The sequence below is a fragment of the Octopus sinensis genome, linkage group LG13 (assembly GCF_006345805.1).
Source record: "Octopus sinensis linkage group LG13, ASM634580v1, whole genome shotgun sequence".
Lineage (NCBI taxonomy): Eukaryota > Metazoa > Mollusca > Cephalopoda > Octopoda > Octopodidae > Octopus > Octopus sinensis.
The window spans coordinates 19,536,088-19,550,741 of NC_043009.1; the positions used below are offsets into that span (position 1 = coordinate 19,536,088).

General features: G+C 36.2%; 1 protein-coding gene across 3 annotated transcripts in view; it reads right to left on the reverse strand.

Moving 5' to 3' along the window:
- Positions 1–14,654, reverse strand: part of LOC115218348 (phospholipid phosphatase 1-like) — a 17,214-nt gene continuing 2,560 nt past the window's right edge. The window contains exons 3-8 of one of the 3 annotated variants that reach the window (XM_036508186.1): positions 9,504–9,715; positions 6,637–6,757; positions 5,792–5,968; positions 5,141–5,249; positions 2,332–2,411; positions 1–391 (exon numbers count right to left, since the gene is read on the reverse strand). In XM_036508186.1, coding sequence (XP_036364079.1) covers positions 2,332–2,411; positions 5,141–5,249; positions 5,792–5,968; positions 6,637–6,757; positions 9,504–9,715 — 699 coding nt within the window. In that variant the 3' untranslated portion in view covers positions 1–391. Of the gene's footprint in view, positions 419–478; positions 2,120–2,223; positions 2,412–5,140; positions 5,250–5,791; positions 5,969–6,636; positions 6,758–9,503; positions 9,716–14,654 lie in introns of those variants that run through there. The other 2 variants (XM_029788109.2, XR_005001639.1) reach the window with 2 other exon arrangements.

A 14,654-nucleotide genomic window follows, 5' to 3' on the forward strand; every position in this document is an offset into this window, starting at 1 on the left:
TGAAAATTATATTTTTACAAATTTTTATTAATAATGAATATCATTTATTGAAAGCTTTCAATACATAATTAAACAATAAAAAAAGGTTACAAAATACACTGGAATCGAAACTCCAGGTGTCTTTAATACATTGGAATGGTATAAATAAATTGAATAGATTTGACTTGTTTCACATTGTTTGTAAACATGAAGTATTGATGGCTGTCACTTTAACTCATCATAAAAGACTTCCCAATCATGGTTTGGCACTACCGTCTGGCACTTAAGATGTCTTTAAGATGTCTTTATTGGGGTTCACTCTGCTGGAAACATTCAGACCAGGCCAGGTCCCTAGTCAGAGTGTGTCAAGACCTTCCACTTTTCTCCTTTTCTCTCATACATCTTAAAAAACCTGCAAAAAATTGCTTCTCACTAAACACTAATTAAAGAAAAAGAATAATTACCTTCGTTACTCTGAATACAATTAAGTACAATTTAATAGGTTTAATTAATATATGAAGTTATTTATTCATAAAAATGATTACAATTTTACAGAGATGAATTGTTTTTAATCAATCTGTGAGCAAAATGAGCCAGAATTTTAAAGGATTCTTTTGTTACAATTAATGAACGAGAATATTTATTATGAGAATACTTACAATGATTTTCATCAATAGTCATGCAGTCTCAGGCTTATAGAAGCAATTGCTGTGGTTGTGATGTTCATGCATTTTTGCAAAAGCATTGCATTAGCAATATAAAGTGAATTGATTTGAAAAACCAAAATATAGTTTATGCGTCCAAAGAATTTTTGGGGTGGGGGTGGGGGGGACTCTAGTCACCACCCCTCATGGGACAACCTCTCTAGTGCTGGTAAAAGACATTCAGTCCACACTTTGAGACAAACACTACAACAAAGTTGGCCGGTTTCTTCTGTTGCTGAATGCGTAAAATGATGATAATGATGATGATGGTAGTAATGTGCATGCATGCGCACACACACACACACACACACACACATCTCCACCTTTCAGATGCAGATAATAAACACACAACAAGCCAAATTCTAGCAAAAAGTCTCTTCTTCTGGGTCAGGAGCAAAACTTAAGAGTTGCTGTCGTTAACACTGGCACGATGAAAGGTAAGTGTGGGGAGATGAGGAAGCTGCAAGGGTAGAGAAGATGAGTGGATGAGGAGTGAGTAGAAGAGATAAGATGAAGGAGATTTTCAGTTGGAGTCTTCACAGGATAGAACCATGGACACAAATTCTTCTGGGTTGGTAAGAAGAGTGAAGTCAGTCAAGTTGTTGGAAGAGAAAGGGACAAAGTAATTAAGGTAATTAAAGTATGTGAGAGAAGAATAATTAAGACTAATCATAGGAAATACAACAGTAACAGTTATTTCTAAATAGGCCACACAATCTGGAATTAACAGATGAGAAAAAAAAAGATTGTTTCTTTGAGGTTCTCTTGCAGGCAGGCATTACAACAACAGATGACAGCAATCTCTTTATTATGGCTGGGTACTTTAAGTGATATGTTGGGTGACACCATGAAAGTTTTTCTCATGTATATGGAAGATATGGAGATGGTACACAAAATGAAGAACGATCAAATGACCTGTCCAATACCTTCAGGAAACTGTCAGATACTTGACCACCTACCTCTCAGGTGAACATGCAGGTGAAAAGTTCCATTAAATATAGATGAGCAACATCAGAATAAGAGCCAGATGGTCTCAAAGACACAAGACAATATGAAATGAATGGTATGTAAGCTGGAAGAACCTGCAGCCAGATTGTTGAGAAGGAAGGAGGATATAGAGACTTATGAATAGAAGACAGCTGTTGGTGCCTGCCAGACAACCTGCTGTGCCCTGTAGAAGCAAAGTTCCTGCTAGATGGAAAGCAACTTGGTAGTGAAATAGTAGAATAAACAGAACTCTAAAAGCTAAGAGAGAAGCAGAGAAAGAATTGAAAAAAGTGCAAGTAACAAAGATGATGTTCGTAAAGGAGAAGCTAGAATGAGGTCAACTCAGCAAGAGCAGAGAGGAAAGTGAGAGTAATGTTCTGAGATGAGAAGAGATGTGAGGTACAAAGCAGTATGGCAAAGTAAATGAGGGTACTGTTGGTGTAAAGTGTTTAATGATAGCAGCATTCTTGCCCTCATTGATGTCAAGAAGAAAGAAGAGAAGTTGTTAAATAGGGAGAGCATGTAGAAGAAAAAGCTGTTGAAATTGAAAGCTCAATAGTCAAAATGGCCATTAAAGATATGAAAATAGTGAAAGCAGTGAGTGATAATTGCTAAAATGGTGGAAATATTTAGCAAAGTATGAGATGCACTAATTACTCACCTATTCAATCTGGTGGTAGATGTAAGGGTCATTGTCAGTTACTGGTGTAGCTGTATCATCATCATCAACAACAACAACAACTACAAGGGTAAAGGAGATGCTTTAAAGAGAAGCAACTTTAGAAATATCAAATGAATGGACCAAGTTATGAAAGTAATGGCAGAAGAGTCTTAACAGAATCGACGAAGGGAGAAAATTAAGTTTGATGAGACCAGAGTTCAGATTTGTGTCTGGCTGGGAGACCTGTAATGTCCTCTTTCAATTAAAACAATAATGGGAGAAGTTTTTAACAAAGAACAAGCCTTTATACCTAGCATTTGTTGATGGGGAAATGATCTTTTAATGGGATTCATGCTCTGTAGTAGGGCTGGTTGTCCCCAAGAAAACTAGACACAGGTAAAAAGTATGTGAGAACTGTGCAAAGTTTGTATGGAGAGGCTGAGAGAAAGGTAAGAGATGGTAATGAGTTGAAGGAAGAATTTATCATGCAGGAACATGTCTCTGTCTCTTCTTATAGTTCTTCAGACCATAACAAAGGAATTTAAGATTGGCTCTCTGTGGAAAGTTTTGTTTGTCACAAATTTAAACGTCATGCCTGAATCTGTTGAAAAATTATAGAAGAAATCACTAATATGGAAACAATGCCGAGTCTTGAAGTAAACAAAGCAAAGACAAAAGTTAAAGATAGCAGGAAATAAGATAGAACTCTGGTGATATCCAGGAAGGGGCCTTGCTTGACACCTTGAAGAATAAGCAGGAAGGGATGTCATTTGGTGTATATAAAGTATGGATGCTCAAGAGGAATAGCAGGGACACAAGTAGACTCCTTTCAGAGCAGAAAAACATTGTATGTTAAAGATGTGCAGAAGTGAGAACAACCATAAAATAAATTCTTTCAAATACTTAGAGCCTTCCATAGAAGTAGTTGATAACTTCTATTACCTACATGACCTAATTAGCAGCAAAGTAGGGTGTTTCAAAAGCCTAGTAATCAGATAAGAACAAAAACCATTTCTGGCAGCAAGCGAGGAATTGTGTCTCCAAGTGAAAGATGGATTGTATCATGCTTGTGCATGGAGTGTGACAGCATATGATGGCAGAACATGGACATTGAACGCAAAGGCTGGGAGGCAGTGTGCTGGGCATGTTCTGTGGGTTGTGGAATGTCAGAACCAGAACCGATGATGAGCGTTAAGGCAGAAATGTGCCAAGAGCAAAAATGGCATATCAGATGTGGAACTCAAGAGAGAAGATTGAAGAATGTTGTGGTGCAGACATATGATGTGTATGGAGAATGAGAGTTTGGCAAAAAATTGCCAAATGATGCAAGTGGAAGGAGCCCGTAGAAGAAAGCAATTAAAGAAAACATGAGAAAAAATTGTAAAAGATGGTTTGTGAAAGATGAACCTCAAGAAGGAGATGACAAAGATGGTTAGAAATGGTAAGAAGCTGTGTGGGAAAGGATTTTTCAAACTCAAGCAAGCTTAGTAAAAATAGATGTAAATGAAAGATGAATAGTATATATATATATTATATATATATATATATATATATATATATATATATATATATAGTCAGTTTAAATTTGATATTAGAAAATATGTTACATAATTATATTAATGTGTACTTTCACATACTGAGTTCTGTAATTAATCACTTTATAGTGAATCAATCATACACATACATACATACATACACACACACACACATACATATATGCATATACACACACACACACATATATATATGTATATACATACAAACATATATGCATATACATAAATACATACATATATATATATATGTATAGACATGTGTGTGTATATATATATATATATATATATACATACACACACACACACATAAATAAAAAAAATGGAACAAGAATGCAACAGATGACAGTAAAACATCCAGACAGATAGACGATGCAAAGATGAGCAGGAGAAACAATAAAAAGACAGATGGGAAAAAACAAGGATGGGTCATTCGCAGCCTCCTCTCATCAGTCAAGTTTCCAGATCATCCTCACAGTTTCGACCGGTTACACTTGAGACTGTTCAAATCTGGCTGGCCCCAAAAATCTAAGCTAAGGGCAGTAAATTTTGGGGGAGAAAGCAAGCAAATGTGTATGACAACAATGACAAAAAAAAAGGATGGAGAAAATGTTACACAATTACAAATACAAGCCACAAGAAAATAACAACAGGTGTCCTTTGACTAATAAAGACGAATCAAGTTGAACTGGTGTGTGTAGAGTGAAATCCTTGAGGCAGGAACATAGGAGATGAACACACACACACACACACACATATGTATATATATATATACACACACATATATATATATACATATATACACACACATATATATACATACACACATATATATATTTATATACACATGCACACACACACACTCACACACACACACATGCATGTATGTCTGTATGAGAGTGTGTGTATGTGTGTGTATATAAATACCCACATTCTTGACAGTAACGTTGAAGTGTCACTAGTGGTTGGCATAATTGGACTGCTGAAGCTAACCATGATGGAACGTTACGGTCACCATCAATCGTTTTCTGAAATTTTAAAATGTCTGACTTTACGCTTTTAGTTTTAGTGTTCACAGTCTTTATGGTAATAAAAACAGTCTTAATTGTGTGTGTGTGTGTGTGTGTGTGTTTCTCTGTGCAAACGTCTTCTTTGTTCCTTCCATTATATTTGCATTTCATTCTTTCTCTCTCTTTCTCTCTCTTTCTCTCTCTCTCTCTTTCTCTCTGTATTTCAAGCCATTGTCAAAGCCGTACATTCATATTGATCCTTTTCGTTTTTTTCGTTCTTTTCGTTCTTTTCTTTCTTCTCTGTCCCCCTTTTCACTTTTTGTTGATTTAAGCTGGGACAAGTAATTTTGGTGAACTGAAAGGTAAAGAAATAAAAACATTACATTATTTTAAAAACTTTCTTTAAATTATTTTGAAATTAGGTTTTTTGGAAAATAATTTTGTAATGAAATTTCTCTTATATAATATAGAAGCCTTTTTCTTGAAGGAACAATCAGAGGCAACTTTGAGTAGACACAAGTCTTAGAGGGGACATCTTCTCCAGTGTTGCTGGCATAATAAAATACCTCCAGTCCATGATGTGAAATGGTAGATGATAGGGAGGACGTCCAACCATAGATACCATATCAATGATGTACAAGAGTCACTACACATGATGGCTGGTTTGTTACAATGCCTTTTACTTTCAGGCATTGTCTACCATGAATTACATCATCCAATGTATTCCTTTTTAAAAATGGTAGAATTTGATATGACAGAAATTTAGTTGTCATTTCTTACTCGTTTGTTGGTTCATTAAACAAGGAATATTGTATTGAAATTTGATGAATTGTTACAACACACATCCTTCCATTTATGAAGAAAAGAAACAATTCTGAAAAAAGCTGATTTACTTACAACACCAGTTGCAACCATTATACCAACAGCAGAACCAGCAATGACATCAATTAAGTGGTGTTTATTATCAGAAACTCGAGTAATAACACTCCAGGCTGATAGAACTAACAGCGCCATCTGGAGGGATGCTTTGAAGAAACGACTCACTTTCACTTCAAATCGAAGTTCCAGATACAACTGTAAAATGAAAAGACAATTTTTTTATCATCAAGAATTTTGGTAAAAAACAAACAAATTAAAAAATATTTTATTTCTTAAAAAAAAATCAACTTTGATTTGAAACAACAGCAATGACAAAATAATTTTATATCATAACAAGGTAGTTGATAGCAACATCTATGATGTGTCATAGTTAGAAATACGATGGTAGTAGCTATGATGGGTTACAAAGAGATATGTAACTAAAGTAGTTATGATTTGATATGACAAGAAATGTGATAGTTGTGGCTATGATATGTAACTCTATTGTTCTTTTATGAAATTTTATAATCATGATTAAATTGTTAAACTAAATGAGAGACATTTCAATAAGAGTGAAGTTTCAATGAAAATGTCCAGATAGAGAATAATGGATGAGTGAGTTGGATTAGCTGAGATTAAAAGATTAAATTACACAATGTGTCAGCAGAAGTTCAATGAATGTTAAAGGCAAAAATATTGGTGAAGTGTTTTAAAGGGTTTTAATGATGCTGAAGTAAATAAATTGAAGAGTTTATGAGAAGTGTTACCCAGGAGGACTTTTATGGGTAACAGAGGACAGTGAAGGTGTGAACGATGGTAAATATCAGATGAATAAAGATTTCAAGGTAAATAATGAGATATAATAATAATAATTTCTAACTTACAACAGTGTAGAGTGCTGTGTATACAGAAATGGCTGCATGACCCGATGGAAATGACAACAAAGCATCCCTTTGTTTCAAAGGGTTAAATTCTGTACTGGTGCATGTGTAATTATGGACAAATCTGTTAAATAAAGTAGTTTTAATTGAGATTTATGTCAACATCATTTGGTGTTTATTAGAATTTATCTTCAAAAGAAACAGATGAAAAACAATGCTGCTATAATTTTTCCCTCAATTTTGAAACATTTAAATTATATTTTATAGAATCTTCTACCTGACCAAATAATCTTTTCATTATGTAACTCTCAGATCTGATTGACTGACCCCCTTTTTACTAAATAATTGTTTTTATTGCATAGACACCTGTTCTATCTTCAAATTAACCAAATCTGGCCTCTTACAACTACTCAACAATGTCACTCTAAAAATAAACAATCATCTCATAGAAATCTCAAAGTTATGACATAATGCACAACAAATTCAAGACAACAAAGAAGATATAAGCTGGACATTCGAGAGAGAGAGAGAGAAAGCTTAATACTAATGGGCAAAGGACTTGCAATGCCTCTCTACTAGGCCCTCAGTCTTGTAAGTTGTAAGGGGACCTCACTAGTGCCATGACAAAAAGCACCCAATTCCCTTGGGTTTCAGAAGGCCATCTAGCTAAAAGTAACCCTGCCAAAGCAAACATTGGAGCAGAGTGCAGTCCACTGATTTATTGGATCCAATTAAAGAATCCAACCAATGTCCAACATGGAAAACAGATGTCAAAGGATAATGAATGGACTTCACCAAACATATCCAAAGACCAAGTCTTCAACTGGGTGACAGATTAAATTCTATTCTAATCTATAAGTTAGAAGTGGTTAATTCTGAACAAAGTTTTATTTGTTACTAGCCTTATCACCCGGTGTTGCATAGGTTTGTTTCGACCCTTTAGAATTGGAACTTTTGAAAAGTAAAAATTTTGCATTATGCAACTTGTTATTCTCTTCAAGTGAACATTTTTTCAGTTGAAATATACCGAAAAATGGTGACACAGCAGTCAAAAATCGTAAAAAATAGGGATTTTCATAGAAAAAAAAAAGCACCTTTTTGATGTAAATAATTTTTGGTGTTAACATGGTCCGATTTGAATTTTATCTTCTACAGAATGAAGAGCAAGCCTTCTTCTATCATACTCTCAATTTTGGTCAACTTGCGCTGCAGGGTCTCGAAGGAGATAGTGTTAGTTGAAGGCTACCAAACCTGCCACACACAGACAACTTCAGCTTTATATATATAGATTTGCTACACACTACTTTCCATCCTTGATAATGAAACTTGGTAGATCCAAAAGTTAAACACATAGACACACACACAGATACACAAGTTGAGTTTTATATATATATAGATTTCTCAATGGGGATTTCAGGGGAGAGTTTCAGGGAGTCGCTGGCGATGTATCATGATGATCAAAAATCCAGCCTGCTAAAATTTGGTGAAAGTGATTCAAACTGCAGACTCAACGCAAAATGGTCACATTTAATTCAAAGCGTTAAAAATGTTATGAAAACAATTGGTATGTGTTCACAAAGTCCAAACGATTAATACGAAAAAACCCTCCAGGCTACATCCCGAAAATTCATTTCCTTGCCGAATTTCTACAATGTTTACGGCGATTCGTTTTTATATCTTGATTTTTTATTTTTCATGCAATTTACGCATGCTTGCACGTGTGGTGAACACAGTTCACGTCAAACAGCTGACTGAGTAAAGTTCACTATTCAATGCATGGGATAAGGCCTAAACAGACACATTATCGATTTTTGCACTTGCGAGATGAATTTCAGAACAGAAATAGCACAGTTCAATTTTCATTCGTCTAAACTTTAAGTGACCCATTTTTGGTGGTTCTACGATTTGTTGGCTAGGAGGAGATGTGCCGGGAAGTTAAACACACAGACACACACACAGACACACAAGTTGAGTTTTATATATATAGATTTTCAAACTGACATATAATTATATAATTCTAATTAACAATTATAATTAAAAATTATGATTTTAATTAATCAAAGCAAAATCACAAATCCATTCAGAAGAGAAACAGAAGCAAAAATTCAGTTTGATATTTCATAAATTTCATGAAAATATTTTATTTGTATGAGTTAAGAGTTTTTTTTTTTTTTTAATTGCAAATATTGATGACAGAGTGCTATATAGTGGTGTTGGTGGTAGTGTTAGTGGTGGGTGGTGTTAGCAATCATGGAGTTGTTGGTGGTGGTTGCAGTGGTGTGAAGATCTTTCTTTCACATGGAACAAATTTCATTTTACAATGACAACATAAATAATGTTGCCATTTATTTACATCTTTCATCTGTTACCTTATGTCAAGTACAAAGACAGACACCTCACCTATCTCATTAATTAAAGGAGGCCATCTCTGGCATTTTTCTCTTGTTATTTGTTTCAAAACTAGTAATCGCTGGTTTTATTACACCCCACAGGGATACTGCAGATGTTAGGGGCTTTACACTCCTGCTGCCCTTTAAACAGTAAACAATACTCAAAAGACTCACATCTCCAAGGAAGTACAACACCTGTACTTCCTTGGAGATGTGAGTCTCAGTCAATTAAACAGACCCTAGTATGTGACTGGTACTTTATTTTATTAACTCCTGAAGGATGAGAGGAAAGTTGGCTTCAGAACATAAAGATGCAGAATAAATACTGCGAAGCATTTTGTCAAGGCTCTAAGGATTCTGTTAATCCACTCCATACACGCCTACCACATTGATGTGATTAATGATAATAGATTATTCTGCTGATGATCTTTCAAAACACAACAATGACAGAAAAACTTGAATTTAGATAAGTTTACTTACTCGTCTTTTGTACAATTTACGTTGGGTCGACAAACAGCAAAGAAGTTGGGTCTCATACTTCCCATAAAATATTTGGGAACATCAACAAAAAACTGGTTTAGGGTGATGCCAAACAGAAATATTGTGTATACCCTCACAGTTGTGGAGATTTGAGTTCCTTTGCCAATATATTTCCTCAGTACTTGCCAATTTAGCCATTCAGTACCACAAACCTAAAAAAAAGAATACAGTTATTCGAAATACTGACACAGTTTACACAAACTTTAACTGTTCACCATCGAAGTTAACACAGTTTACATGACTTAAAGGTTCAATGTGTCTCTCAGTGAACATTTTTCCCCCACCCCCATGTTCAATAACAGAAAGAATCTCATTGATTCCTGCAATTTCTCTGAATATTTAATATCCAGATTAGCCATCACTTCTTGTATGGAATTCGTATGTGAGATTATATGATAAGCATTAACATTAGGTTCTGTTGAATCTGTTATAGAAAGTTTTTATTGTTGTTCCATTCTGGTACAGGGTGTGTATGAGAAGTTCTGTGACAAAGTTTCCCATAGACGCAGAAACAATATCATCTCATTTATGGAACCATTTGACACAAATCAAGTTGCTGAGTTGCATGATCTAATATTTCTTTAGAATTACACAAGTTCACAAAGGTATTCAAGAGAATCTTTTTCAGCTGGCACTATAATTTTACCTTTCTAGGTACAATTATTAAATTTGCCATCACTTGGCTTTTTTTATTTTTGCAATGAAATTCAAGGAATTACAAAATTAACAAATTATTTTTGCCTATAGAGAATAGGTGCTCATCTGCAGCACTAGATGAGATGGCAGTGTTATACTTGGTGAAGAGGTCAATCAAGACCTGCTCACCCCAAAAAGGTGACTTCAGTCAGGACCTTTTTCAAGATGGCCTCCAGCCAGGTCATCACCAAGTTCTGCACCTTGGATTTCAGTGACCTGTGGCTCCTGCCTTCTTGGAACTGAGTGATGTTGCTGTAGAAATCCTCTTCCTCATCCTCATTGCTGCCCTTCTCACTGGTCTCCATTAGGGCTGTCTCCACAATGATCTCCATGGCATTTGCTACCCTGCAATCCTGGCTATTATTATACTGCTCCAGTCAGAACAGGTGAAACTTGGGGTGGAAGGCAGTGGCCAGCTGGCCCTCCAGGTTTTCTAGGAGGAGCCCAAGCCTTTTCGTGATGCCTGCCAGTGTCGCGTTTACCAGAGGACTGCAGTACAGGTCATGTTTGAACTTGGCCTCCTTCAACTTCATGACAGTAGCCGCTACACTTGGCAGAAGGCTCCCAAGATAGGCCTGGTCTTACCCCTGGATTTTATCCAAGGCCTTGGCAACATTAGACATCACCCAGGTCTACTCGGTCAGGAAGCTGACATTAGAATCAGTGAAGGTTTGCAGCTTCAGCTGTGTGATTACCCTGTGGACAGCTCCCCTATTCTTCTCCAACAGGTTGCTGAGGACAACAGAGTCATAGGTAGAGTTCCATCTGGTACTGTTGGGGACCACCAGCCTCCTCTTCAATGCATCCAGAATGCTGTCTGCCACCACTGTGCTGTGCCTCTGCAGATTCCACAGCCACTGTGCCTTGGACATGGCCTTCCTGTAGACTGACTTGAACAAACCACTGTCAAGAGACTTGTCAGCATCCATGTTGGCTATCAAGTTGAAGGTATGGGCTGTGCACTTCATGCACACTGGCAGGTTGAGGCCCAGGCTGCTGGACTTCAACATATATACATATATATGTAAATATATACATATATATATATATATGTGTAAATATATAGAGCAATAAGAAAATGGAGGGGATCAATAGGTGGTTCATCAACTTTTAGACATTATATTATGTCAACTTGACATAATATAATGTCTAAAAATTTATGAATACTACCTATTGATGCCCTCCATTTTCTTATTGCTCTATAAATTAAAGGTAAAATATCTCTTTACCCTCACCCATTTAGTACACTTGGTAATGTAATTGCCATGCAATAAAAACACTTGTGTATTAATAATTGGATATTCTACTAGCAGTATATTGGATAGATATTATTCCTTAGTGGGTTGGATTCACAACCCCTAACTTTCTTAATATATATATATTAACTGCACAGAATATGATCAAGGCCTACTAAAAAAAAAACAAAAAAAAAACTAGCTTCTCATCCACATCTGCATACAAGCTGCAATGGTTTTTGTGAGCACATGGTTTGTACAATTTTTCGTGGGTAGGAATGAGGTGGAACATTTGATTGCAGTATCTTATAACCATATTTTGTTTATAGAAGTCACACAGATTGTAGTTTAACATTTGTTACTTTTCTGTTCTAAATTCATGGAAATATTGCTAATAACTTAAAGCCTTGTTATTAAACTTTTGAAACTAGTGACACTACGCTGATAGGTGATGTGTTGGGTGTGGGGGTGGAGGATGAATAACTGAGATGGGGGATGGAATGAGGGTCAGAATTTGATAACTTCAGAACTTAAGGTTCATTTATTTACTATTTCATTAAAGTCTGTTGTTTTGGCTGTGCAGACTTAACCATGAGTGGAATATATATATATATATATATATATATATGTTATGACATTTATTTCAATTACCTATTATGCATTTTATTACATTAATTAAGAAAATAATTATTTGATAAATAATTAAATATTTGAATTAAATTAAGAAAATATGAAGTATGCCTTAATAATAATTTAGTAAACTTGAATAATTTTAATTTATAAACACCTTGTAAGATACTCCTCCAGCTGTTTATGGCTGCCCCGGGTGCAGTGGGACATGGATGTCTTGCTGGGGTTTAGGGTCTTGATTGGGCTGACAAAAGTGGGGGACTCCACTACATGCAGCGGTAGCATATTGTCGGCAAACAGGTCTACAATCTTTCTGTCCACCATAGACTGACAGACGCCAGTGCCAACAGTTTGCGCAAACACCTCGCCAATATTGAGCTGGAGTGCTCTCTTTGTACATGGCTACAATGACTGACGACTGGCACTGCTTCCAGAAGATTACCTGTGTTTCCCACAGGAACGGCCAGCCTTGATCTTCTCCCCAAACTGGATGGCATGCGTTGGGTGTTTTCTCTTGATATGTGACTTAAAGTTGCAGAAGCTCACTGCTTGTCCCTTGATGGTGGTCTTCTTGGACTAGCACATGATGCACCAGAAGTACAGGATTTTGGGGTTCCTCTTATCCCTTGATGTAAGGACAAAGTATTTATCCAGGTAGGGTCTCAGCTGTTGCAAACTTCTCAACAGGCCCTTCATCCTCAGGCTGAACAAAAACATCTTCATCTTCCATAACAATGGTAACTTGATAAGCTGGTAATGTACACTGCTGTCGCTGACACTGTAAGACTCTCTGTAATGTAACAAAGTTGTAAGTGAACACAACTCAAAACTGCAGAATTACAGCTAGCTGCTGCTGTGTCGATCAATCATGTCTTGTCATGTGTACATCTGGTCAGCCAATAGCATGCCTCGAGACATGTCCACAACAGACATGAACAAACGCATGAATTTTGTTAGCAGACTTAAAGTTAGCGGAACTAAATTCAGCAGAAGCTAATTGGTCCACTAATGGTTTCCAAAGTTAGCAAAAACACTAATCCATTAAATGAAAAGTTAGCTTCTGTAATTAGCTGTTAGTGAAACTGTGTTCACCACTGATTATGACCATATGTCATTTGGTCATATAAATAACATGAACTAAATACGATTTACACATAGGCACTTAAACTAATGTACAGTTGTTGTCAATTTTCACCAAACTGTTAATGTTTCTGTAAGATTCAGACATATGGAAAGCAGCTGTACTTTCGAATTGTTTAGAGCCAAGGGATGAACAAACAGAGAGAGATGGTGACACACTCCTAATTATATTATTATGAAATATACGATAGCAAGGCATTGGCATGGTTGTGTGGTTCAGAAGTTTGCTTTCTAACCATGTAGTTTTGGGTTCAATCCCAATTCATGGTACCTTGTGCAAATGTCTTCTATTTGGGCTGACCAAAGTCTTGTCAGTTGATGGAAACAGGAAGAAGCTTGTTGTGTGTGTGTGTGTGTGTGTGTTCGCACGTGCGTGTCTATGTCTATGTGTGTGTGCACATGTGTATGTGATTTTGTATTTTTCTTGTCTGTGTGTGTTTTGATCGCTAGTTTGTAAAAAATGGTTTTGTAAAAAAATGTTGTTTGCATATAGTTCCACAGAAATCTTCCATGATTATTTTCTAAACAATCCCAACCAGTTCCTCGTTTTGGCTCGTGGATGGCCTGCCTGAGCATGCCTCGCCCTCCACTGAGGTGCAGCCATATATGAAGTGGTTGTACCACTCATTGCTCTGAGTTTTTCCCCATGACATCATCACCAGAGCCCCGTTGAGTCTTCTGGATGCTTTGAGCTTGAGTATCACCAAGCTTTTGTCAAATCTTGATGCAATATCTCTGCTTGATGCATTTGGTGGAAACGAAAATCTGACGAGGATTCACCCTATCTTTATGCTCTAAATGTAACAGTCATGAACTGATGAGGTTTACCAGGATGGGTGGCATCACTTCCTACCGAAAGGATTTTGCTGGATACTTTTTGAATGCACCTCATATAAGGGTGTGTACCTTCCTCTTTGTTTTCATCCTCTCCGTCACTTGACAACACACATGCGTGCGTGCATGTGTGTTAGTGTTTTCTTGCTTTGACATTGCACAATAGTTGTAAATGAGGGTCTGTTTTTTTTCTTTTACTTGTTTCAGTCATTTGACTGTGGCCATTCTGGGGCACCGACTTTCAAATCCTCTGTGAAATAAAGTCCATCTTTAGGTAAATATTATGTTGTTTGGAAACAGGTGAGTGTTGGTGACTGGAGGAGCACCCAGCCATAAAAAACCCAGTTCAATAAATTAAGTATGGAAAAGTGAGCATTAAATAAATGATTATGACAATGATGACGACGATGATGATGATGATGATGAATGGCAATATTAAAAAAAATGTGTTTTTTCCTAAAATGTAAAGATCAAACAAAGAACATCATTGTTGAAAGTTAAAAATAAAAACAAAGCGATTTGAATTTGATTCTAATTGAGATCTCCTTTAGATTTG